General features: G+C 41.5%; 1 protein-coding gene across 2 annotated transcripts in view; it reads left to right on the top strand.

The window, feature by feature from the left end:
• The first annotated feature begins 433 nt into the window (after positions 1-433).
• The window catches only part of DDAH1 (dimethylarginine dimethylaminohydrolase 1), a 45315-nt gene continuing 17848 nt past the window's right edge, over positions 434-27900 (top strand). Inside the window, exons 1-5 of one of the 2 annotated variants that reach the window (XM_023751807.1) lie at positions 434-452; positions 2103-2202; positions 8109-8182; positions 9086-9205; positions 20976-21041. In XM_023751807.1, the coding sequence (XP_023607575.1) occupies positions 2109-2202; positions 8109-8182; positions 9086-9205; positions 20976-21041 (354 nt within the window). In that variant the 5' untranslated portion in view covers positions 434-452; positions 2103-2108. Of the gene's footprint in view, positions 453-2102; positions 2203-8108; positions 8183-9085; positions 9206-20975; positions 21042-27900 lie in introns of those variants that run through there. The other variant, XM_006086156.3, reaches the window with a different exon arrangement.

Genomic DNA, 27900 nt, shown 5'->3' with positions numbered 1-27900 from the left:
TATCCACTGAGCCAAACCAGCTAGGGCCAAAAGCCATTTTTTTAATGTCAGTGCAGCTATTTTAACTTTTAAAAAAACACAAGCATTTTATCCTCTAAATTTTTAATTTGAAAGTCGTAGGATTTTTAAAGAAATACATTATTTCTGAAACTGGTATATGTTAGCCGCCCTACTTCTGTTCTCTTTAAACACTTACACGTTGAATAAAGTTCCTAAGTTGAGATATTACATGTACACTTTTCACACCAAAATGTGTCACTGCTGAATTCTGAGTAACCTTTGAAATGTTGTTCTAACAGGAGCAGTAGCATTCATAATAGAAACAAAGGGTAACAGTAGCTCTGTTCTCATGATCTCTCTAAGCTGAATGAATTTTCCATAGACACAGAGGCAGATGCCAGAAGGAAACCGTTGTGTGTTTTGCTGGGTTCACTGCTGCCCAACAAGTCCTGGTAAATGTTGGTTTTGCTTCTTTTTTTATGCTATAGCAGTGATTTCCACTTCCGGTTCCATTGAAAAAACTATTCTGCTGTTAAAAGAGGTCACTAGACCCTTTTATTACAACGTTAAGACCATTGCATCCACGGAAATAATTTTTTATTGTTCTGAGTCACTCTGGTTTATGGAATTTTTACATGAGTTCCAGGACAAGGATGAGATGATGTATTTATTTTATTTTGTATCCTTTTTTCACCTTTTTTAACTGCACAAATGTCAGGCTTGTTGTCAAAGTATTTCCATATTTTTCTTACTCTAGAGCAGTGGTTCTCAACCTTCTGGCCCTTTAAATACAGTTCCTCATGTTGTGAACCAACCACAAAATTATTTTCGTTGCTACTTCATAACTGTAATGTTGCTACTGTTATGAATCGTAATGTAAATATCTGATATGCAGGATGGTCTTAGGCGACCCCTGTGAAAGGGTCGTTCGACCACCAAAGGGGTTGTGACCCACAGGTTGAGAACCGCTGCTCTAGAGCAAGCACGGAAAACTCGCAGCCCGCAGGCCACATGCCTCATTTATTTGGCCCGTGTTAGCCTTTGAGTTTGACATGCTTGCTCTAGAGGTTACTCTGCTATGTTTATGTCTCCTAGCTCTTCATTGACAATTCACTATGTGAACTGGCATGTATTTTGGCAGCACTCCCTGCTTTTCCCAATGTCATGTGATCTCTTGTTTTTTCCTTAGCTACTCATGTCTTCTCCATCTATGTCTTTACTGTGTTAAAGGTTATACAGACCTTTCAGAAATATTTAAATTGTTCTGTTGCACCGCTAGAAGGATGTGAATTGCGTTGTGAAGTTCAAAGGACATCTGTTATGCCTTAAATTGTTTTCTTGTATTAAAGTGAACCTCAAGAAAAGCCCTCCCTAGTTTAGCCCAGAATATCTCTGTGCTTGAGACTACAGCCTGGGATTACAGAAAGTCCCTGAAACTCATTTTCACGTATGCTTTGGTTTGATTGCAATCATTGTATTTGTTAATCACCTCTAGGGACCCAGTTTAAATTTAAATAACAGTTCAGATTTACAAAGAAGCCCTAGATGTTCTGACATTTTTAGAAAATATTTGAATAGAAAACAATGACTATGTGCCGAGATTTCAAGGTATTGGTTATTGTCATTGATAGTCCTTCCACGTATCACTCCGTGTGTGCAATTCTTACTTAACATTTACAATGAAACCTTGTACTTTCTGGGAAAGGTAGGAGGACTGGCTGTCCTGCCTCCCACCTTTGTTGACTCGTATGACCAAACTAGTCGCTATTCCAACAGTGTCCTAAGTAGTCACGCTTCCCAAAGTGTCCTAACTAGTTAACCTTCCAACAGAAGAAGGGACTATAATACTGACTTAAGCTTGAGCTAGAAGGGGATGAAAAGGATGATTTTTAATAGATAATTTTTTTATTTTTCAAATGACCATGACTGATCCAAACTATACTACATATAGCCATATATTCACAAAGGGGTGTGTGTGTGTGTGTGTGTGTTTGCACATGGGAGCATGATTCAGTGTTCAGACATTTTAGATGATTGGTTTTTAGATGATTGGTTTTTCTTTTAGAAAATGGTAAGATATTAATCTGGATCATTTTCAACAGGTCGACATGATGAAAGAAGCGTTAGAAAAACTTCAGCTCAATATAGTAGAGATGAAAGATGAAAATGCAACCTTAGATGGTGGAGACGTCTTATTCACAGGTATAATTGTAGTTACTTTTTCCTATCCAAAAATATTTCTAATATCAGGCTCATAGTCACTTATTTAACTATAGTTTTTTAATTACCAAAGTAAAAAATGCTAAATGCAGGAAATTTCGAAAATACAGAAAAGCAGCAAAGAGAAAAAAAACAAAACAAAAATGAACTTTCATTCAAAAATAAACATTTCAATATTTGGATGTATGTCCTTTTAGCACTTTTGTATGCATGCATTTGCACATTTTTAACAAGACTGTTATCAATATGTACCTGTCATTTTGTAAGTCTTGTCTACTATGTTGTTCTCCAGCGTGAGTTTATGGGTTGCATGGTTTTTCATTGTGTGACAATATATCTGGTTTGTATTTAAAAGATTCTTAATTCAAGATGTGTCATTTGCAAATAATTTTCTTCCCAGTTAGCAAGACAAATTTAAATAATTATCAATGCAAATTGACTTGGCTTAATGCCAAATGAGTAATAGCAGAGCTTAACAAAATATAAACACCTCATGTTACGATTGATCTAACTGGAGCCAGTTCTTACAGTAGGCTGAATGTAGCTACTAAAGAAAGCAAGATTTTAGCATTTAACCTTCCCAACTCTTTATGATCATGATGGTTCTGTAAAGTCGTGTGCTGAGCTCTGAATACCCAGATTCATTCTAGTTGTACTGCGAAGCATGACATCAATAATGATTTTTAATTTATAGTGAGAGTTTATTATCTACCCTCTATATGTCAGGGGATAAATACTTGTTTCACAGATGCAGTCCTCACGGCGGAGGCTGATCCAGGGATATAGGAATGTGGCCCCACATGGCCCTCTGAAAGCAGGAAGCTTCTTGGAAGTCCAATATGTTCGCTGATGTGAATCATATCGAATCCCATGTACATAGACAAAACAGAGCCCTCTTCATTTCAATATAAAAATATCTTGTATTACTTATGTTTTGATGGAATGAATGTTCCTGGGGGAGGAGGAGGATTTCTCCTGTGACATTTGGGTAGTTCCTTGGTGGGTATCACATACGTATGGATGGGACCTCTGTGTTGCCGGGCTCCAGGGGTGTCACCCTTGTCATAGGCTTGTGAACAACATCCCTGGAGTTGTGTACTGCACAACTGTGCTTCCACTGTCATGGGCAGTGGCCCGCCCCTGGGGTTTGGTGTGCATACCCATTGAGCCATAAGAACACAGAATAAGGCGTCAAAGAGGCCAACCCTGTATTCTCAGCTCAGGATGGGGACATGCAGATTCAGCCGTTCTTTGAATCTGCCTAGTAAGCTGCCCTTAGAACAGCGGTTCTCAACCTGTGGGTCGCAACCCCTTTGGGGGTCGAACGACCCTTTCACAGGGGTCGCCTAAGACCATCGGAAAACACATATATAATTACATATTGTTTTTGTGATTAATCACTATGCTTTAATTATGTTCAATTTGTAACAATGAAATTGGGGGTCACCACAACATGAGGAACTGTGTTAAAGGGTCGCAGCATTAGGAAGGTTGGGAACCACTGCCTTAGAATATTTTGTATGTCTCCCACTGATGGTACTTTTCATTCCTTTTGGCAGCACGGAGCAACAGCCCGTTTCTCTTAGAAAATAGCCTTTTGTGAAAAGATAAATGTGCAAGTCACACTTCCTTACAATAAGACTCTTTTTTTTTTAACCAAAACATAGCCATATAATAAATAACTTGTAAGCAGGTACTGATAATATTTGAAGTATGCTTTAAAACAAGCTGTGTTCACTGCCATGTAGTGAAGCCGAACGGATTTCCTCAGCCTTCATCAGTGTTAGCCACAACTTACACCAGAAGCCTCTTCTGGTCAAGACCATTGGGCAAAGGTCTTTCCACAGCGTCTCAAGCCTAATGTTTTTGCCCCAATTTCTAGTACTAAGCATTGAGGCTTGCCTTTGACACTGTCTGCAAACTTTCTTTTTGTAATGTTCAATTCTTAATATCTTAAAAGTTATTTTATTCAAAACTGAGATTGTGTTGGGATATTAAAATTTTTATCTGCTTGGAACCCCATTCATACTGAAATCTGGTCCTGCCTTCTATTTCCTACTTCTCTCTCTTTTTTTCTTTTTAAAAATTGTGGTAAAATATGTAGCACATAATATTTGCCATTTTTACCTTTTTCTGTTGTTGTTAATCCTCACTCAATGATATTTTTTCCATTGATTTTTAGAAAGAGAGAGTGGAAAGGAGGGAGGGAAGAAGGGAAAGAGGAAAGGAGGGAGGGAGGGAGGGAAGGAGGAGATGGAGGGGAGAGAGAGAGAGAGAGAGAGAGAGAGAGAGAGAGAGAGAGAGAGATATCATGTGAGAGAAACACATTGATTGGTTGCCTCCCAAAAGTGCCCCAGTAGGATCAAACCTACAATCCAGGTATGTATGTGCCTTTGACCAGAAATTGAACCTGAGACCCTTTGGCCAATTCTCTAATCACTGAACCACACTGACTAGGGCCATTTTAACTATCTTTAAGTATACAGTTCAAGCACTACTTGCCTTTCTTTGAGTCACACCTCAATGCATGTATTCCTAAATAATATGTTGTTTAGTTTTGCTTGTCTTATAGCTTTATAAGATTAGGGTCATGGTCTTTGAAGACTTGTGTGATTTTTCTGCTTTTTAATTTGATGTGGGTAGCTATAGTTCATCCTCAGTGCTGTGTGGCATTTTGTGGTAAGAATAGATCATGATGTATTTATTCATTTTACTGCTGCTGCACATTTGATTGTTTTCCAGTTTTTGTCTGTTTCTTCAGTGCTGCTATGTACACGTTTGTGTTTGTCTCCTGGGGACATGCATAAGAGTTTTTTCTAAAGTAAAAAGCTAGAAATGGAATTTCAGGTGAAAAACTTCTTTCTTTTGCTTCAGTGAGGTGATTATATGATTTTTCTTCTTTAATTTATTGATGTGGTTAATTCCATTAATTGACTCTCTGGTAGTTCACCAATCTTGCATTCCTTAGATGAAAACCAATTTGGTCATGATATATTCTATTTTTCCTACAGGTTAGTTTGTTGGTATTTTGAGACTGTTGTTTCTGTAGCCTGTAATTTTTCTTTCTTGTTATTCTTGTCTGGCTTTGGTGAAAGAGTTCTGTTAACCTCATAACATGTATTAGGGAACATTTCCTATGTTTCTGTTCTGTAGTCAGTACTATTTGGATTGTGTATTCCTTGAGCTGAGATAGCACTTACTTACAAACAGGACTTGAGGCTGGTACTTTCTTGTGGGGAGATTTTAAACTTACATTGTTTCTTTAATGATTGTATCATTATTGAGGTTTTTCTGAGTAAGTTTTGGTGAGTTCCATTTTTCTAAGATTTTGTCGTTTCTCTAAGTTTTCAAATGTTGGGTATAAAGTTATTCATATCTTCGCCCTAGGTGGTTTGGCTCAGTGGATAGAATGTCAGCCTGGAGACCAAAGGGTCCCAGGATTGATTCAAGGGCACGTATCTCGGTTGCAGGCTCCTCCCGGCCCAGGCCCTGGTCAGGGCTCGTGCTGGAGGTAACCAATTGATGTGTTTCTCTCATATCAACATTTCTCTCTATCTTTCCCTCTCTTTTCTACTCACCCTAAAAACCAATGGAAAATATCCTTGGGTGAGGATTAACAACAACAACAATAATAATAATAATAATAATAACCAAAGTTATTCATATCTCCAAATATCTGTTTTAAGCTTCACAATGATAGCCATGTCTCCTTTTCATTCATGACATTAATCTGTGCCTTCTCTTTTTCTCTTGCCAAAGATCTGTCCATTTTTAAAATCTTTTCAAAGATCCAACTTTTGGCCTTGTTGAACCCTCTCTCTTGTATGTTTCCTTTCTCCTTCCCATTTCTACCTTGATTTCTTTCCTTCAGATTTCTTCTTTTCATCTTGTTCTTTTTGTCTTACATTTCAAATTGGAATTCTGTCTCTTGAATTTTGAACGTTTGCTTATCATAGTACAAACATTTAAAAGCTATGTAACTTTCCCTCCAAGTGCTGCCTTAGCTGAATCCTTCATGGTTTGAGGTTAATATTTTTGTTATCATTACTTCTAAATTTTTTTTAATTCCATTAGGATTTATCCTTTCACCCACTAGTGGATAATATGTGTTATGTTTTTTAAAAAAACACACACACACATATCAGTTGTTATTGCTGGTACAAAGGCTCGAACATGTAACCTATCTTTCCTTTATAAATTCTATTTCAAATAGACCAAATACTTGAATGCGGAAAGATTTTCTTTTTACAATTCTATCCAGTAAATGTAGGTCCCTAATAAAATAATGGATCTGTGCAATGATCATCAGAGGATGTTAAACCCTTTATGTAAAAGCTTGATGGGGAGCTTCCTAGTGGAGCAATGGGGCTGAGGCCACCTGAACACACTGCTCGTTCTAGGAGCACCAAAAACGTGAGAGTCAGTCATGGCCTCATGATGTGATGCAATAGAAGCACAGCCCCACCTCTGAAGTACTCCTATCCCCCAAATTAATTAAAATTTTAAAAGAATCTAATTAATCATCTGCATGAAACCATTTGTTTACCAAAAATACAAAGCATAAAGGAACAATTTAATGTTAGATGGTACACACACAAGGAAGCAATCAGCCAAATCTAGAATGTAGGATAGTCAATAGGACAAATGACCTGGTTTCTCCTATGAAAGAACGAGGTGTGGAAGGAAAAGAAACAGAGAATGAATTGGTATAGCAGAAAATGATATAAGAAACATACAATCAAAACAAATTTGTTTCAATATTTCAATTTCAGCACTTTTTACCAGTTCTTTTTTACTAGGAAGGCCATTTAGAGGATCTAGCCTGCCATACTGCAAGAAACAGAAGTCCAACTTACTTTTAAAGAGATAAGCATTTTTGCTTTTCTTTGTACCTTCCTACCCTGCCTTAGACTTTGAAAATGGAAATAGTGTGCAAGCCCTATTATAAATTTGTTTGAATTTGCTTAATGCAGTAAACGTTTTTCTTAAAAATTATATGTCTAATTTATAAATCTATTTTTATCTTAATTAAGGAAATTTCATGGGGTTTTTTTCAACTTTTTAAATAAAGTGAGTCATACTTTTGTCAAGTAAAAGACTTTTCCCTAACTTAAGTTTTGCTTTGTATGTAGTGAATTTTCTTAAGGGATAACACAATCATACCATTACCCAAAAACATGTCAATCTGCCACTAAAAATTCCTATGTTTATTCTATTATTTCCTAAATAAAAACTTAACTCTCTTATTGTGGTAAAATATACATAACATAAAATGTACCATTTAGCCCTAGCCGGTTTGGCTCACTAGATAGAACATTGGCCTGGGGACTGCAGGGTCCCAGGTTCGATTCTGGTCAAGTACCATGGTTGCAGGCACATCCCCAGTAGGGGGTGTGCAGGAGGCAGCTGATCGATGCTTCTCTCTCATCGATGTGTGTAATTCTCTATCCCTCTCCCTCTCCCTTCCTCTCTGTAAAAAATCAATAAAATATATTTTTAAATAAATGTACCATTTAACTATTTTTAAGTGCACAGCTCAGAGGCATTAACTACATTGACATGGTTGTGCAACCATCACCACCATCCATCTCCAGCACTTTTTCCTCTGTCTCCAAACTGAAATGTTTTATCCACTGATCCCCTTTCTCCCAAGCCCTGGCAACCACTATTCTACTCTCCATCTCTATGGTTTTGAAAAGGTTTATCTCTAAGGGCAATAGTTTGAAATCAGATTTGTGTAAAAAGAGCAGAGGGCAGAGGATGAGTACACCTGCCTTCTGTGGTGGGAAAGAACTGTGTGATGCTCTAAGCTCATTATTTATAGATTAAGGAATAGGGTGCTGTCATGGGGGCCACCCACTCACTGTGTTCCATGTCATTTATTATAGGCAGAGAATTTTTTGTGGGTCTCTCCAAAAGGACAAATCAACGAGGTGCTGAAATCTTGGCTGATACTTTTAAGGTAGGTAAAAGACCATTTATGCCTGGCACAGAGTAATTCATAAATATTCAGATCCACTGAACCCAGAGGTCATGAATAATGGTATGTATATGTCACTGGCTTTGCAAACTAATTCCTAATATTTATATGTTTGTTAGAAGTTTTAGAAGCTACCAAATTCAGATTTCTCAATAAATAGCCTTTATTGAGCTACCACAGCAGCAACAACGTTATGACGGACATCTGTGTTCTCCCAGTATGCAAGGTGTCCCAAAAAATGTATGCACACTTTCTGATAGCTCCATTTCGAAAATGAAATATATTTTAGTAAACATTGCCTTTATAATTTTTCACAGTGTGTGTATACATTTTGGGGGGACACTCTATATCATCAGACAACCACTAAGTGTTCATGGCACAATCGATGAATTTTTAATAAAATCTAGATACCCAATGGACTCTCACCTGCGATGTGGATTTTTCAGATTGGAATGTACGTGGCTGCTGGAAACTGTGCTAAGGGTTGCACACATCTTCTCAAGTTCCCTTTACTCTGTTGACCACTAGCAGGTTGGCTCACCCAACTGCTTAGGACAGGATAGGCCCCCCATGATGCTCTGTTCCCCCTGAAGACGTGAGGCTCCAGTTTGCATAGGATAAGTAGACATGTCCTTTCAGAGTAGCCTACTCCGTGGATCAACAAGCGAAGCTGTCGATACAGTCACACATCTGGAAGAAAGCTGTGCCCTTTCTTCTTAGAAGCAGTCTTCATTTAGCTGGCAATACCAAAGCCTGGGGGCCCCAGCTTTCCTTCCAGCTTTCCCCCTGGCAGCCTCCGGAGGAGCAAGCGTGATTCAGGCAGGTTTAAGTGGGTTTCAGAATGACTCTGCAATGCCCAACCGCTCGTTTCTATTATTTGCATAGGACTATGCGGTCTCCACAGTCCCGGTGGCCGATTCTTTGCATTTGAAGAGTTCCTGCAGCATGGCTGGGCCTAACCTAATCGCAATTGGATCCAGTGAGTCTGCACAGAAGGCCCTCAAGGTAAATACAAAACGAGGTACCTTCTAGGGAATGCCTGCCACGTGATTTTTGTGATTCTGTCTGCAGGGGTAGCAGGGAGAGAACAGGCCGGCGCTTGAGCTTTCTCTGACATAACACTGTCATGACTTCTCATTCATCAGGAGCACCCAGGTGACGAACCATTCTTACTCACACACCAGGTTTCCTAGAAAGGCCATGATTCAGAGGAATAAACATCAAACTCATCAGAGTTATTTCCTCTGGGGAAAAGGAGGGAGCCGGCAGTGGAGCTCCTTGTAATGTTTCTCTCCTGAGTTTGGTAGTTGGTGCACAGGGGGTCGTGATATTAGTCTTATCCTTTTATATGTCTGCACTGTTTCATAACAATCTTTTAGCAAGCCATGATTCGGAAGAACCTAAAAAATCTGGACTTCCTCATATGCACTTGGAATACCTAACTTTTAGGACGGGAACTTTCTCATTTCACAGATGAGAATAGGAAAGCCCAGAAAAAACTACGACTTGCCCAGGTCACGCAGCTTGATCATGAGTGGAAGCCATGGATAATGAAGAGTCTTTCCATATTAGATTGCTGTACAGTTCAAAGACACTTTTCTCCTCTAACAAACCTGTGAGTTGATCGGGGCTCTGCAGAAGGGCGAAAGCCATTGTGCTCCTTTGTGCTTAGCCCACAGTGGGACCTTAATAAATATCTGGTGAATGGAGAGTGAGTGAATAAACGAATGAATGAAAGGCGTAGTATTATCTCCATTTTGCACAGGATAACTAGATCAAGTGACTCACCCCAACTAAATGGCAGGTTAAGACTACCACCCCTTCCTCTCAGGTGGTCCTGCTCAACAACAAACATGACCTACTGAAGGACCAGAGACAGAAACTCCTCCCAGGCAAAGAGAGGCAATCTATGTGCCGCAAGGTGCACAATTTCTTTTTTTTTTTTTTTCCCTTTCGGTTCTTTACTCTTTTACCTCAATGCTCGACTTGGTACAGTTTGTGTGGGAAGCAGTCATTGCCTCCCACTTGCTGAATTTCCCCTCTGTGTTATCTGCAATTCCTTTAGCCAGCTCACCTGGCCTTTCTGTCTTCCTTTGCTCAGACTGTATCTTTGATTGTATTTCTAGAACTTTGAACAATTGTTGCTGAACCATCTGGCTCAGAAATTGAATGTGGTGGCTTTTCCTTTGCTTCCTTATGTTCTGCTTTATCTGGAAGGCTTTGTCACTTTCAGTATATAAAAAAGGAGGGCCCCGGCCGGCATGGCTCAGTGGTTGAGTGTCGACCTATGAACCAGGAGGTCACGGCTCAATTCCCAGTCAGGACACATGCCCGGGTTGAGGGCTCAGTCCCCAGTGTGGGGCATGCAGGAGGCAGCTGATCAACGATTCTCTCTCACCATTGATATTTCTATATCTCTCTCTCCTTCTCCTTTCCTCTCTGAAATCAATTTAAAAAATATTTTTAAAATAAATAAATAAATAGTGGGCTCTTGAACGAGAATTTGATGAATGGTGTCACTCTGAGGACTCTAGGGAGATTATTTTTCTCCTTATGGACATCTTTCCATGGTATCTTTCCATGCCAGGATGTCTAAAATTGATTAGAAGGGAAGGAGAGGGTTTATACTGTGCCTTTGTGTGGATTAACAGAAAGAACCTCCTCTGGTAGACAAATTAGAAAAAGTAGCCCCATCTGCCATTCTGGGTAGACTTGATCCCTACCTCAAATAGGTTTATCCCTAACTCAATAGGTTTCTAGCTCAATAGGTCCCTAACTCAAATACTCTGGAGAAACTAACAGGTAACAAATGAAGAGATAATGCAATATGGTTAACCAGCATTCTATAAAAGAGCCCTAACTGTTATTCAGAGGAGAGAAGGGAGCTCCTTGAGAGCTAGATATTCACAGAGAGCTTCCTGGAGAAAAGTGGGGCTAGCCGTGGGTCTTAGAGGGTTGGCAGGGTGGGATTCAGTGAGAGAATGTTGCAGGTGGGGACATGGTAGGAACAAAGACTGAGCAAAGTACACGCATGAGCAGTAAGCAAACTAGCCCACCTAATAAACAGTCTTCTGTGGGCTCCTGGAGATACCGCTGGGGGAGGTGAAGTCTGAAGAGGTAGGGACTGAAAAGTGTGGAAGAGGATGTGTTTATGTCCATGATGCTGGAGTCTGGGTACCCACAAGGCTCTGGAAAGCAGGGTCTGTATTGCTTCAGAGACATTGGACCATCATTTCTTTTGGAAAAAAAAAATTAGAGGAGAAGACCCTGCAGTCAGAAAAGAGGACCATTGATGACCTGGGGAGAAAATCCAAGCCTTTAGAGTTCTCTTTCCTGTAGAGTTCATTCAAGTTCGTGTTAACAGTGATGTTCGCTCTATACTTGAAAGCTTCTGTGTCAGAAGCTATAAATAATCCTCACTGACTACAAAGGCATTCTTTGGAGATCATATTTTCTATCAGCCAATGTTCTTCCTAAACCGTGGGCCTGTGGCATTGGCCAATGCCACCTGCCATGTCCTAGCATCACGGAAGGTCCTCTTACCTTGTAATGAAAGCAGGAGGACAAACTGAGCTGAGGACTAATGAGATCTGTGTGAGGGCATGTGCTCAGGTCAGAACGAGGCGGGCTGGTGAAATGCAGATTTAGTGAACTGAACTGCTTATTTATTTGAGAACAGTTTGGTCTCCTGTGTCAGAACAATCACTTAAATTGACAGTGGGGTAAGTCCTACTACTAATTTTGAGATATAAAAACTGATGACAGGCAAGAAGACAAATGGGTAGAGACAAATACATCATTTGCAAGTAATGAAAGCATAGCAGTTTTACTTTTTCCATTTCACATGCGCAAATACTGAAATCCAATGAAATGAAGCATTTTGAATGGGATCTTATGGTTTCAGAATAAAATTTCCTGGGCCCTGATTTTCCTCTCATCAATTGCCCGCTGCACACAACACCCATTCTTTTTCTATTCAAAACCTTTATTTTTATTTTCCTATTATTTTCCCATGGATTTGTTCTAGCTGAGCTTCCCTTTTCTACCCCCGCCTGCCCTTCAACTATGCTTCTCATCCCTTTTTCTTTTTGTTTTTTTGCTTGTAACTAGGATCTGCCCTCTCTTAGGAAAGATGTGAATTTTCCCCTTGCAAACATTGATGTCTCAATCTTGCCTGTGTAGAGAAGCCGCTGGCCACTGGGCATGTCTTTGAAGGCATTTAAACAGAGGTGAATTGTGTCTTCCCGCACCGCACACTGAAAGCTTGATTATTTCCCAAATCTGTCACTGTTTGCAGAGTGCTTGCTTCCTCCAGAGTCTAAAAACCACTTCTTACATATTTATGCCAAGCTGAGAGCCCAGGGGTTTCTTCTTGCATTCAGAACACTTTGTGATGGCTTGCAATCTATTCTTGGTTGATGAAGTGGCTTCTTAGGTAGCTAGTCATCGTACCTGTCTGTAGATTTCATAGTGTGTGCATTGGATATTTCAATGAAATCATCTATTTAAGAAGACTTTAGCGACTCTCTGCTAAAAAGCCTAGAACACATTTAATACAGGGTACATTTAATACACATTTAGCACAGAGTGTATGTAATACAGGGAAGGGAGAAAGGAGGACAATTATTACTGCATTTTACTGTTGATAGGGGAGCTGGAGGTTAGGTTGATTGAACAAATTCCTAAAGATATTTGACATGCCCCAGATGGTTTGGCTCAGTGGATAGAGCTTTGGCTTGTAGACTGAAGGGTCGAGAGTTCGACTCTGGTCAAGGGCACATACCTCGGTGGCAGGCTCATCCCCGCCCAGGTCAGGGCGTGTGTGGGAGGCAACCAATCGATGTGTCTCTCTCACATTGATGTTTCTCTCTCTCTCTCTCTCTCTCTCCCTCCCTTCCATTCTCTCTAAAAATTAATAGAAAAGTATCCTCGGGTGAGGATTAACAACAACAACAAAAAAGATATTTGAGATGAAGTCTTATCTTAGAAATATGATTATCTAAGCAAAATTAGTCTTTAGAGCAATCTGCTCTTTCTATCGTTTTTGTTTTTCTCCCAGACTTTCCATCATTCCGTCATACCCCTGGGCAATTACCACCTTCTCCTGCCTCTCCAGCTATAAAAGAAGATAGTGTCAGATTAATTCATGCACAGGCAATAGACATACTTGTATCTTGCAGAAGAAATGTTTGCCTTCTCAGAGACATGAGAATCTAGCTGCTGCACAGCTGGAACTCCTGCTCACAAATAAAATTTGAGCAAAATAAGTCAATCTCCAAAAAACACATACTCTATTATTTCATCCATTTAAAGTTAAACAAGAGACAAAACTATTCTATGCTATTAGCAGTCAGACTAGGGGTTACTTTGAGAAGAAGGAAGGGAGTCATGGTCCAAAGGGCCACTTTGTGTATTCTACTTTAACTTTTTAAGTTTAGAAAAACATATGTGTATTATATTGTTGGAAGTAGGTTCTGCTTAACTTAGAGAAATAACTTTCCAATAGGTAAGATCTAACTCTCAAACCTCTGCTTTACCTTTTATGTGATGCCTGGCTTTTCCAGACTAGCCTGTGATTTTTTTTTTAACTAAGATTTTTTTTAAAAAGACTGAAACTTTGTACCCCTTGACCAACATCTCCCCATTCCCCTTCCCCAGCCCTTGTGCACCTTAAATATATACAATTTTTTAATTGTTAATGAGACCTTAATAAAGTCAGGGAGGAAAAAAATGACATGGTAAAGAGTAGATTTGCCCCGCATCTCACCCATTCTTTTTCTAGATGCATTCCAAAGGAACCTGGATTAATATCATGCTCTCTGTGGCTGGAGGATGGATTATAATTCCTGCCTTTCGGAGGGGCTCACAGTAAAGAAGTTTAACTCAATTTCCTTGATAGCATTCAGTCCTCCAGTAAATTGGCAGGGCGGGGGTGGGGTGGGGTGGATAGGACAAAGTAGGAGTCAGGGAAGTAAGCGGGGAGGGGAGTGACCCTTAGCTAAAACTTTCCTGAAGCTAATCAGATGGGGAAGCTGCCGACCTACCAGAGCTCGAAGTTGGAGTTCAAGGGGCTGTGGTCCAGACAAGTGGGGGGGCTGTGCCACCTGCTGGCCAGGCAGCAAGGGGAGCATTCATTCCCCTTCCTCACCCCACGCGGGAGACCAGTTCTCTCCTTTTGGAAAGGCAGTTTTGTTTAGTGGCCTTTTTTTTATTAATAATAACTCTATTCTTTTGTGTCACAAGGAATGATTATTTAAAAAAATTTTTTCATAGAAATACTAAAAGGATGTGGTAAGAAAAGAATTATGGGATCACCACTCCATTGTTGTCTCTTTGTCATGTAAATGGAGCTGAAATATAGTAAGTAGAATTCCAGCAGACGTGCCATTTTAAATTAAAATGCTCATAATGCATCTCAATGAAACTGTCTTTTAGGTTTCTTATCTACTTCCTGAAATAACTAACTGCATCTGTGAGATTCCTTAACCGAGGACTTGGGCTGCCTTGCAACTACAGTAATTTAAATTGCATAGCACACAGCGTGTTTTTCTTTTGAATGAGTACATAATAGAGGTCACTCAGTATTTCCTCTCATTTTGACTCAGCTTCAGCCTTGGTTTTATGTCCAAAAATGTCCATGTTATTTTATAGATGGCCATATAAAAAGTGAAGGTGGAAAAACCCTCAGTGTGTTTTGATTTTGTATGCTTTTTTATTGCCTGGAATTTCCTTTAATGACAACTGGAACAGCAACAGCAAAAAAAAAACAAAAGATGGAATGAGAGTTAACTGGTATCAATGGGGTGAATGAAATGGAAAAATAAAGACTTTGAATGTTTAGTTGTTGTCACAGGGAAGCATACTGTGTAGCCACAAGGTTTCCCACATTGGGTCTCTGCTATGAAAGGCATACTAACAATCCCATTGCCCGTTTAATTTAGCCTTATTATCTGGTTGTCTGTTCCAGTTGTATGTGCCAGATCCAAAAAACAATGATTTAAAAAAAAAAAAACTACCATGTCTGAATTTAAAAATTAACATAAAACTAAATAGCCTTTGAGTTTGTAACAACTGTTTATGCTCCGCGTCCTGGCAGCAGTTGCTTATCTGACACTGTTCCCAGAGCTGTCTGCCAACAAGACTTGGCGAAGGGGGTGGGGGGGGGGGGTGCACGGAAAACAAAATGCGTTGGCATAACAAGGCAATAAATAATCTGAAGCTCTGGTACCAAAACAGCCATGCTGAATTGCAGCCCTAGTCTCAGAGCAGGAAGAAGGCAAAATTGGCCAAGTAGGAGAAAGGGAATAATGTTATGTTTTTCCCCTTGAGCTTACAAGAAAAATGTCGGGGGGGGGAATTATTTCTCTTCACCCGAGGATTTTTTTAAAATATATTTTTACTGATTTCAGAGAAGAAGGGAGAGAGAGAGAGAGAGAGAGAGAGAGAGAGAGAGAGAGAGAGACATCAATGATGAGAGAGAATCACTGACCAGCTGCCTCCTACACGCCACACACTGGGGGCCAAGCCCACAACCCGGGCATGTGCCCCTGACTGGAATCTAACCTGGTACCCTTTGGTCTGCAGACCAACACTCTATCCACTAAGCCAACCAGCTAGAGCCTGAGGATATTTTTTATTGATTGAGAGAGAGAGAGAGAGAGAGAGAGAGAGAGAGAGAAACATCCATGTGAGAGAAAAACAGTCACCTCCCATTCGATCCCCAACCTAGGTATGTGCCCTGACCGGGAATGGAACCTGCAACCTGTTCACTGCACAGGACGATGTTCAACCAACTGAACCACCCGGCCAGACTGAAATTATTTATTTTTAAAGTGCTGTTTATTTTGTCTGTTATGTGATAGGACATCAAAAATTATTCAACAGACTCTATGGGAGGTTGTAGGGGGAATTCAAGCATCTGTTGGGTATATGGCCTTTTAAGGGGCCTTTTGATCCAAGACTCTTGCTTACAAAGGATGTTGCTAAGTGACCTTCAATTAGGGGCTCCTCCTGAGAGGTGGGTTTACAATCACCAGAGGGACTTCTGAAAACACCCTCCCCTGGGCCTGGCTCAGAAAATGCGGCTGTTCTGGGTCTGGGACTGAGCCCAAGCACCCTCATTTCTTAAAAGCTCCACGGGTGATTCTGGTGTCCAGACTAAGTTGAGAGCCACTGCCTTCGAGGATTCCTGCAACTTCCAAAAGCTTCTGCCTTAGAATGTACCCCCACAGAAACCAACCACTGTGGACTATAGGAATGTCATAGGAAACATCCAAACCTGTAGAGAATTTCTGTGAGTTTATTTGAGCCAAACTGACAATTCCCAGGAACAAAGTCTCAAGGGATTGAGAAAATGCTCTGAAGAATAGCAGTTTTGCAACTTATTTTATACATGAGAATTGAAGTAGGAGATATAAGGGGGTCACATGAAATCCATTGGTGGTAGATTAGGGAGTGGGAGAAAGCAAAGCAGGGAAATCTCTGGAGTTGGATTAAAAGTAAAACAGACACATACTTCTTTTGTATTGGTGGGTACAGGATAGTTAATACTTATCATGTACAGCACACAGAGATGGTCCTTGGGGGAACAAGATAACACTGAGGTGTTCCACAGTCTAGTGCTTTGGTGTGGGTGGGTATGTGTGCCCTGAGGGACCTGGAAAAAATTACATTTCAAAGGTATATTATCTTTAAAAAGATGACAGGTCCACTTAAGGTAAAGATTGACCTTTGTCAAGGAAGCTACAGGCCTAGGACATGACTACATGCCATGACCGCGTTTAGTTAGGAATTTGTATGTTCAGACCATCCTATGTGGTTGCTTTAGGTTCTGACTTTGTAGGGCCTGCCATGCAGGCCTCCTCTGAGCTTGTCAAGTTTAGTAGTGGCCCCTTTTTTCATCCACAGGTAAAAAATAACATATTCCAAGTATCAGTAAGAGTAGAGAAAGTATCCAAATTAAAGCCATAGGAAGCTAGAAACTCCTTACCTGTTTTGTTGCCTAGAGTTCAACATTGTATACACTTGAAATGTAATACCTAGCTGGGTGACAACTTGGATGCTGTCATTCAGGAAGTTGGTCTGCTAAAATTCCTTATTAAAATAGTCCGAGTTACCAAACATCGCTAACGTTATCCCTATCTGAGAACAGGAAATTTGACTCATGTTTCCATATCCCCTCCCCCACCACAAACACGCACAACCTGATCTTAACATGTGAAGATGTGTTCCAGAGGGAAACAATGGTTAGACTGCATGCCATTCCTGACGCCAGAGAAGGACTTTTTTTTTTTTTTAAATAATCCTATGTTGATTCCACTGAAGAAGCACAATGGTCCAGAGGACAAAGCAGAGAACTTAGAATCCCAGGTCACAGCTGTCCTCTGGCTCTGCCTCCAGCTCTCCCTGTGTGACCGTCCCCTGTACTCAGGCTTGTCCTGAAAAAACAACGTTGAATCAGCCTCACTAGGGAATGAGAGCTTCATTCCTGCCCATTGGAAATCCCGTGGCATGCGGTCAAGATGAAAAGACCGTGTTGTGAACTCGAGGTGTAAAGCGCTTGGCAACAGCAGCCGTCGCTTAATTATAAAGCAGGGTGATAAGGACAGTTCCCAAGTGGGTTCACCACAGGCCCTTGACCACTAGTATCGTGCTTTCAGGGGCTGTGGGTGATGGGAGACTGTGCCTAGCTGACCATCTTCATGCCCGTTGGAGGAGAGAAAACCACAGTGACTCCATCCTAGCTAGTTCCACTTCTCTCTGAGGAGGCTGCAGTGACATATTTAACTATTAAATTGGATACCTAACAGATAACATCATTTTCTAATCTATATATATAAAAGGCTAATATGCTGTGTCCGACCGTCCGACCAGTCACTATGACACACACTGACCACCAGGGGGCAGACACTCAATGCAGGAGCTGCTGTGACACGCACTGGCCATTTACAGAGAAACGGCACCACAGACCTGGCGCCCACAAAGCAACACTCAGCTTCCCCCAAGTGGGACACAGGCCCTGCCACCATCCCAGAGCAATAGCCCACCAAATCGCAGCTGATACCGTTGAGACCCCATGGCGCAAAATGCGGCCCACAGTCCAGCCCAGCCCGGAAATGGTCGCTGTGGGCACCGGGTAATGACATCACATAGCAACGCCCGGCTTCCTCTCCCCAGCGACTAGCCTCCTTGGGGTTTCTTCAGCCCAGGAACAGGACTTGCTTTATAGCCAGGTGCAAACATTTTATACTTTAACCAAATGTCTGTGAAGCGTTTTCCCGTGCCTCGTCTCATTTGATCCTCACAGAAGTCCAGGAGTAAGTAGATAGGAAACTCGTTGGAATCCTATTTTCTTTTCATTAGCCAGAAAACAGAGATTTAGAAAGTTTAGAAACTTGACCCGACTGAAAAGAAGTAAGAAATGGTGGACCTTGAAAATGACTTCAGGTTTTCTCACTGTGCAGAATATAGTTAAACACTGCTGCAGTTAAATATTTTACCCTTTTTTTCTCCCTGTGTGATCTACAATAATAATCTGCTTCGTGTTGATATTTACTACTGTGTTGTTGACAATTACCTGAAAGAGAAGTTGGGGTGTTTCACTGGGCTTGAAAAAGTTTAGCTAAGTTAGAAAACAGGTCTAATTAAGCAAGTTGATCTATATATATAAAGCTCTCACTGGCACCAATCGCACATGTGTGTTTCCATCTGTCATTGTCGATCGTGAATTTGGTTGACACTTCTATTATAGAGAAAGGGCAAGTAGAGATATTAAAATATTTCTTCTAATTAATTCCCTTTCAATGTGCACAAATTCATGTACCAGGCCTCTAGTTCATACATAAAAATCTGATAGGAAGAAGAGGTAAGGTTTCCAAAACAGTTTATTACTGTCTCTTCAGCAAAAATAGTTTTTAATAGGCAATTGAAAACTGATCACAGTTGAGCTCAGAACGGGTTTCTCCAGCAGGATACGGCAGTATTTACTGTGTTACAGCAGCTGTGTGAAGGGTACTGTCCTCAGCACAGGGGACACTGCGATGGGTGAGAAATAGTCTCTGTCCTCAGTGCCCCTCGCTTAACTAGGGAAACAGGATGGGACAAGTAAACACTGTCACCCTGGCGGGTGGCTCAGTTGATTGGAGTATCGTCCTGTACACTGAAAATGTTGTGGGTTCCATTCCTGGTCAGAGCACACACCTAGTTTGCAGGTTCAATCCCTGGTCGGGACAAGTATGGGAGGCAACCAATCAATGTTTCTCTTTCACATCAGTGGTTCTCTCTCTCCCCTCCACCTCTCTCTTCCATTCTCTCTAAAAATCAATAAAAACACATCCTCAGGCGAGGATTTAAGAAAAATTTCTTTTAAAGATAAATACTGTCACAGTGTAAATGACTAACAAACGGTAGAGGGTCCTGGTAGGGGTGATGGGAGTTCTGAGGAGGGAGTGGTCACAAGAGGCAGGAGGCAAAGTCTAGGTGGACCTGCATGAGCAGCAAGCCCTAGACTGGCACGGCAGAGGAGTGGCTGTTACAAACAGGACAATACCCTTTCTATAATCAAAAACAAAGGCTAGAACAAGGGTGTGTGCAGGGAAAGAAAGAACGTGAAGGTCCAAGATATAAAATGGTCTTGGTTCAAAGGCCAAGGAATTAGCATTTTCTTATCTGCAGGCTGTGGGGAGCCACTGAGCTTTTTTAGCAATGGTGTAAAAGCTGAAGATCCTTCAGAAAGATTTGTTTTCCTTCCGGCTATAATGATTTAACAGACGGACTAGGAGGGATAATACTAGTCAGGTACAATCATGAAGTCCATAAAGGCAAGGAGGTCTGGACCAGGAGAGCAGCTGTGAACATGGAAGGGCCATGCAGAAGCTGAGGTCATTTAGAGGAGTAGCAGAACATTGTGACCCATGGGCTTGAAGGGGCAAGGGAGGAAGGAGCAGAGCCACCCTTTGGCAGGTATGTATATGTAGAGCTCTTGTTGTGTACCAGGCACTGTACTAGGCCCTGGGGGTCAATGGTGAACAACATGACTTCAGAAATGACTACCAGATGGGGTGCCTTTGGTAAAATTTTTGGAAAAGAGTTCAAATGCTCCCTGGCACCTCATCTCCACAGGAACAAACCATAGAAAACGGGTGGGCAGGGATATGTAGCTGGATTTCACTGACCTAGATTCACATTTTGGGAACTGAGCTACACATTCACCTGACAGCAGCTCTGGTAGACATCCACTGTCTAAGCCTGTCTGCCACTAATGAGGTTGGCTCCCATTTCAGTTTCCATTGGCAGCTGTGGTGGCTCATCCGAATGTGGAGCCTCTGTCCTTTACCATCCTCCATTTATTTTTTATTGTCTTTATCTACTCACTCTCAGGGCACACCAGAAAAAATCGCTTTCACATTTCATGCTCTTCATCTCCAGCAGCGTCCTTTTGTTTCTTGGCTGAATTGAGTTGGCAAAAGGCCGGAAAAAAAAAAGCTAGATGGTTTCTGCCTCATGGGCTAAAATTGTGCATCGCAGGATGACCTGTGTGACCCTCTGGCCCATGCCAACACCAGTACCCATGATGTTGAAGGGATTAGGAAATGTGTCAGTTGAGCTGGAGGGAGGATGGTTGAGTTTTGGGTTACTGTTTCTCCGTGAAAGTCACATGTATTAAATGCTTTAGGTGTTGATGAGCATCCCATTGCTTGGCTGAAGGTTAATAAGTGTGTGGCAAAGCGTAGGCACTAAATCAGAGGTGACATTTTAACTGTGAATTATTCTCCAGCCTCTAGGGAGAACATCCACACGGCCTGATACAATGCTGGGACTTGGACCATCCTTAGAAATAACGGCAAGTGAGAGAAACAGAAGTAAATTCGCCACCACTTTCCTGTAAAGCCCTGCCACTCGCATTGCCATGCTCTTAATAAGCACGTACTGTTTCTCCTTGTTTTCATCTTTCAAAATGTCAGATGGGTCCAGCAGCCTTTCAGAACATTTCCACATCTATTTTGTATTTGTGGTCACTGGATACTGTGGTTGGGGCCCCGTGTTACTCAATCACTGTCTACAAATGTCCAAGTCGGCTTTGGAGACAGGTTACAGCAGCCATTCCCTTTTATCTCTTTCTGAGGCGGGACCAAGTTCAAAGTTGTGACCACATAGGCAGAGGTGACTCATGGTGCAGTGTTAAAGAACCATTTAGAAGTTAGATGAAAGGTGTTGAATCTATGCCATTTTGTGCATTTTTCTAGTCATTGATTTCTTTTCATCCACACCTTGGGCAACTGATAAGAGCTCGACATAGGTTAGCTAACAGTAGTTGTAGCATCGGTAGCAGTAATAATTCCTTTTAGGTGTGAATATCATGTTAATTTAACTTGAAAAGTCTAAGTGAGTGGTTTTCAAACTTTAGTGTACCCAAGAACGACAGGGAGCACACATTTGAAACGCACATCACATTCCTGGGGTTCACCACGAGAAATTCTGATTCAGGAGACTGGGAAGGAGCCCAGGACCCACCGCCTGACTCCGGAGCAGGTGATCCCAGACCACACTGAGAGGAACACTGGCTCTGTCTGGAATTCACCGGGCATCAGTTCCTACACTAGAGTTTGAGGGCAGGGGAATAAAATCCTTTTCCAAAAGTAAATTGTTATATTCTTGAACAGAAAATGCCACCTAATATCATTCAGAGCAATATTATATTGAGTAATATAACTGGCACTTCAGAGGAATAGCTCTCATGTGGAAGAAAACCATACAGGATTCTACTAGGTTACTGAAATACAAAGGCTTGTGAAGAGCTAACTTTTCTCTGAAATGCTGTGTCTTGTTAGGGAAATGCTTACAGAATAAGTTGCTTATCATGTGCTCCATCTAGTGCCTTTCTCTCTGTTGACAACATTTGTATATTAACATGCAGTGTCTCTGCAGCGAGGGCTATGCCCTCATTCTCATTAGGCACATGGGCCCTGGGACTTGAATGGAAAAGTCTGTATTCCTTTCCAGCTCTGGAGTCCTGTGGCTTGAAAACAAGCATGAAACTAATTCTTCAAGTGGGAATAGTGGAAGGAGGAAAGAGACCCAGAACTCTCTTTGGATAAAAAGTTTGTCTGGTCCCTTCCCTGAGCTTATTGAGGAGAATTTGAGAAGGGCCTCTTGAAAACAACCAAAGCTGGTTAAAGTTGAATACAGAGTGACCAGCATGCTCCACGGCTCTTCTCTGCTCTTCCCTGAAGGTTGAGCTCTAAGTGAGTGTGTCTTACAGGAAATGGCATCAGGAGATTTTAGGAGGATTTTAAGTTGTTGAAATGTACTGCTAAGAGATCATTCATTCATTTTAACACTCAGCAAGAATGTATTGAACACAGCCCTGGCTGGTGTGGCTCGGTTGGTTGGAGTGCCCTCCCGTACACCAAAAGGTTGTGGGTTCGATTCCAGGTCAGGGCACATGCCTAGATTGCCGGTGAGGGCGTGTACAGGAGGCAACCGTTTGATGTTTCTTTCTTACATTGATGTTCTCTCTCTCTCTCAAAATAATAATAATTTTTTTAAAAAACTATATCCTCAGGTGAAGATATTTAAAAATGTTTTTATGTATTGAGCACCTACCACATGCCAAGCACTACTGCAAAGGGCCAGCAATGTGACTATGCCTCCTGGAAGCGTCTCCGTAATCATCTAATCACCTGGCCTTCTGGGAAGACTTGGATACCTTGACTCAATTCAAAGAGTATGACAATTGCCTAAAGGGGCACAGGTCAAAATATGTACAGTGACGATGTCAAAATATATATCACTCTCCGAATCAGTTGATGACAGTCAGCTAGTCACCTTCTCCCACTTCCATTCCACCCTCCCTTCTTTATGAATTGGACCTGGAGTTTTAGATGTGCACATTGCCACTTGGAATAAAGTCCACATTTCTCAGCTTCCTTAGTACTGGGGATGGCAATGAGCGTAAGTATTGCTCAATGAGATGAAAGTAGAAGCGCTGGATTTGAAAGGGCATTGTGCCATCTCCCCTTCCTGAATCTTGCTGCTTGAAAAGGAGGATGTGATGGTTGGAGAACCAGCAGCTATTTTATATCACGAGGACAAGGACTGGGTCCCAGGTATGGCAGAGCAAAAAGCTAGAAGGATCCTGGATTTCTGATGACTGTCAAGTCACTACACCAAGTATGTCAAACTCAAAGGCTAACACGGGCCAAATAAACGAGGCATGCAGGCTGCAGGCCGTAAGTTTGACATGCTTGCACTACACTATGACCTCAAAACTCCTTTCACATGAGAGAAAAACAAACATTTTTAAGTCACTTTGGGAGGCAGGTAGTTTCTGTTACAGCCTAATTTAGTCCTAATTGATAAAGGCTGTCTGTCTTCACTAGTCATTAACAGAAAATCCAATTCAGGCTGACCAAAACAATGACGGAGATTTATTGATCCATGTAGGTCTGAAATAATGCAGACTTTAGGTTTGATCTGTCTGCTCAATGATGTCATCGGAAACCAGATCCTTTTATCTCTCTGCTCTTTCACAGATGGGCTTCATTATGAAGCTGGCTCCTGCTCAGGGGAGCACTGTGGCTGCCAGCAGCTGCTGGCTACATGCTTCCTCCCCACATTCAGGGAGGGGGCATCAGTCCTTCAGATCTTATCCACTCTCATTAGTCCAAATCGGTCTTCTGCCCAATTCCTGAACCACTAACCCTAACCAGGGAGCTCCAGTCCCCCGACTGCACTGAGGCACGTGGGCATCGCAGCAAACTCACAGGGCCACTGTGGCATAGTTTAAATTTTCAAAAAGGACAGATATACCTGTCAGATAGCACACACAATTCTGCTATTAAGTTGTTTGGACCTAACTGCTTAATAAGCAAAAGTGTTAGATTTGAGAGGTTTTTGGGGGCATATTTTGTTTATTTGTTTGGTTTGGGGTTTTGGGGGGAGTTGTTTTTGATTTTTGCTGTTGACCTAGAAGCACCATAACCATATAACTGAGACACTACAGGTCGTGTGGTGGTTCCATGGTGTAATGGTTAGCACTCTGGACTCTGAGACACTACAGGTCCTGTGAGTCAGTCCTGGAGCCAGGGGTAGAATTAGCTCCTCCCCAATTATGTGGGCTGCAGAGGGAGGTATGAATATATACAAATGAAATTTGGGGTAGTTACTGAGAAAGCAGGGAATTGATGTGTAGGATGTAGCCACAATGTCCAGTAGACCCTTGGAAGAGCTAAATCCTCAATTTCTCTGAGGGGAGAATTGCCTTTGTTTAGGAAATGATAATCCTTTGGGGTAAAGGTGGGACCCTTGAAGGCTTGGATCAGCAGGAGACAATACAGCAAAAAAGAAAGCAAAACTGTCCTTTGTTCGAAGCAATAGGAATGTGGAGAAAGGGAGGCAGAGAGGAATGGGAGTGGGGAGAGGTCTGAACCGGAAGCAGAGTGGTCAAGTCTTTGAATACGCTTAGTATTCTCTGTGTTCACCTGCAATCCTCCAACCTGCCAAACCTGAGAAAAGTCTGTAACCCTACGTGGATAGGGTTTTTTTTTTGAGGCAATCCAGGAATGACTGAGGTCCCTGTGTATGCTGACCTGGTTTAGAAGGGATAACACTGAAAAATGCTTGTCTCCAAATAGATCTAATTCAGTGGAAGCTGGGCCAGAGAAAACAGGAGAGTATAATCTGCCTCCTTTCTTCCTCCCACCTTCTACCCCCCAAATTTGTAGAAAATATTAAGAGGTCACAGAAGAGTGGTTCTCAATCCTGTCCACATATTCCAGTCACCTGGGGGAGTGTTTAAAAAGAAAAACCAGCCCATGGGGTCCAGTGGCTCAGTGGTTGAGTGTTGACCTATGAACCAGGAGGTCACGGTTTGATTCCCATTCAGGACATATGGGAGGCAGCCAATCAATGATTCTCTCTCATCATTGATGTTTCTATCTCTCTCTCCTTCTCCCTTCCTCTCTTAAATCAATAAAAATATATTTAAAATAAAAATAAAAGAAATACCAATGTTTTGCCTCACTCTGGACCTAGTAAATAAAAAATCTTTATGGTTGGGCTCAGAAATCTGCATTTTTTAAAGCTCCCCAGATTATTCTAATTTGTAGCCAGGTTTGAGAGCCACTGGCCCCTAGGACATTCCATCAATCAAGAAATAGCCGAAACCGGTTTGGCTCAGTGGATAGAGCGTCGGCCTGTGGACTGAAAGGTCCCAGGTTCGATTCCGGTCAGGGGCATGTACCTGGGTTGGGGGCACATCCCCAGTAGGAGATGTGCAGGAGGCAGCTGATTGATGTTTCTCTCTCATCGATGTTTCTAACTCTCTATCTCTCTCCCTTCCTCTCTGTAAAAAAATCAATAAAATATATTTTAAAAAAGAAAAGAAAAAGAAATAGAGGTGCAATACAATCTTATCTGACCTTGGAGAAGAGAGACCCCTTAACTTGGGAGTGAAGGAGGGGGCTATGGAAAAGCTGACAGTGTCCCTCTGGGTCCCACTTAAATCCCCTCCACCAAACCAAGACCAGTGGGAAAGGCCTGGACTGAGTCATGAGACCTCGGATCATCCTCACTGCAGTTCACTACCTTTTTGTGATTTTAGGTAAGTCATTTAACTTTTCATCTCTCAGCTCCTGTAAAAGAGAAGTGGGCTTGATAATACCCAAATTCCTGCCTAGTTCTCAAATGTAGAATTCTTAGTTTTCTATAAAATGACACCACTTTCCTGGTGCTCAGGTTATGTTATTAACGGTCACTGTATGACACTATCAAAGGCCATATCCAGACAGAAACCAAGGTTTCTCTTCCCCATGTCAGACTGTAAAACTTGAAATGCAGGGAGCCCAGTAACTCCCCACACAAGAGTAGGCAAGGTGGGCATGCTGCTTTCTTCATGAGCCATGGTTTAGTTGTAGTCATTTGCAGGCGATTTTGGTTTCTCGTAAAAGGTATGTGGGGACAACAGCTGTTCCCTTAAACTGTAATCCATTTCTTTTCAGGGATCTTATTAAATCAGAGGAAGAATAGAAGAGTGAACAGTATACTTATTTGGAAGTTTGATTTCTTTCTCTTTCTTTTTCTATATTTCTTCTTATTTCCCATAAGTATCTACTCTTCTCCTAACCTATGACTACATTTTGTGGCTTTCTCCTAAAGACAGTGCTTCTCACCAGAGGCAACTTGGCCCACCGGGGGCATTCGGCAACATCTGGAAACTTTTTAAAAATATTTTTAAAATATATTTTTATTGATTTCAGAGTGGAAGGGAGAGGAAGAGAGAGAGAGAAACATCAGTGATGAAAGAGAAGCATTGCCTCCTGCCCGCCCCCTACTGGGGATCGAGCCCAAAACCTGGGCATGTGCCTTTGACTAGAATCAAACCAGGACCCTTCAGTCTGCAAGCCGACGCTCTCTCCACTGAGCCAAACCAGCTAGGGCTGGAAATATTTTTGTCACAATGTGAGGGGATAGGGGAATGGATGCCACTGGATAAAGACCAGGGGTTCTGCTAAATATCCTACAATGCACAGGACAGTCCCCAACACAAAGACTTATCCAGCCCAACATGTCAGTAGTGCTGTGGGTAAGAAACCACATCCTAAGATATGAAGGAGATCTGTCAACCTGTTTCATAGAAGTTTCCATTTCTGAGCCTATCAGAGCAAGGTGCTTCCCCCTGACACATTTAGGGACAGCAGTGACTGACAATCAAGTAGCCCATGCCAGCAAGAGTGTTTTTCAGTAGCAGGGAATGGAATAGCTACATGCAGCCCCAATATTCATTGGGTTTTTGTGTAACATGTTATTTTCATGCATCAGAACTACTGAGTATACATGGGCAAAAATTTCAGAGATGGATGCCCACTCTCACCGCTCCTGTTCAACATAGTCCTGGAAGTATTAGCCATTGCAATTAGACAAGAAGAAGAAATAAAAGGCATCCAAATTGGAAAAGAGGAAGTAAAACTGTCCTTATTTGCAGATGACATGATATTATACATACAAAACCCTAGAGACTCCATCAAAAAACTACTAGACTTAATACATGAATTTGGCAATGTAGCAGGATACAAAATTAACCCCAAGAAATCTGAGGCATTTCTATACACCAATAGTGAACTTGCAGAAAGAGAGATTATAAAAACAATCCCATTTACCATCGCACCAAAAAAATTAATATACCTAGGAATAAACTTAACTAAAGAAGTAAAAGACCTCTACTCAGAAAACTACAGGACGTTGAAAAAAGAGATAGAGGAAGACATAAACAGATGGAAGAACATACCATGTTCTTGGATTGGTAGAATCAACATCATTAAAATGTCCATACTACCCAAAGCAATCTATAAATTCAACGCACTTCCCATTAAAATACCAATGGCCTTCTTCAAAGATCTAGAACGAACTCTCCAAAAATTCATCTGGAATAAAAAAAGACCCCGAATAGCTGCAGCGATCCTGAGAAAGAACAAAGTAGGTGGGATCTCAATGCCAGATACCAAGCTGTATTACAAAGCCACTGTTCTCAAAACTGCCTGGTACTGGCACAAGAACAGACATAGATCAGTGGAATAGAATAGAGAGTCCAGAAATTAGCCCGAACCAATATGCTCAATTAATATTTGACAAAGGAGGCCAGAACATACAATGGAGCCAAGATAGTCTCTTCAATAAATGGTGTTGGGAAAATTGGACAGATA

Source organism: Myotis lucifugus, unplaced genomic scaffold (genome assembly GCF_000147115.1).
Source record: "Myotis lucifugus unplaced genomic scaffold, Myoluc2.0 scaffold_25, whole genome shotgun sequence".
In the NCBI taxonomy this organism is placed as follows: Eukaryota; Metazoa; Chordata; class Mammalia; order Chiroptera; family Vespertilionidae; genus Myotis; species Myotis lucifugus.
The sequence above is the reverse complement of the archived record's forward strand: the minus strand, read 5'-3'. Positions and strand labels throughout refer to the sequence as shown.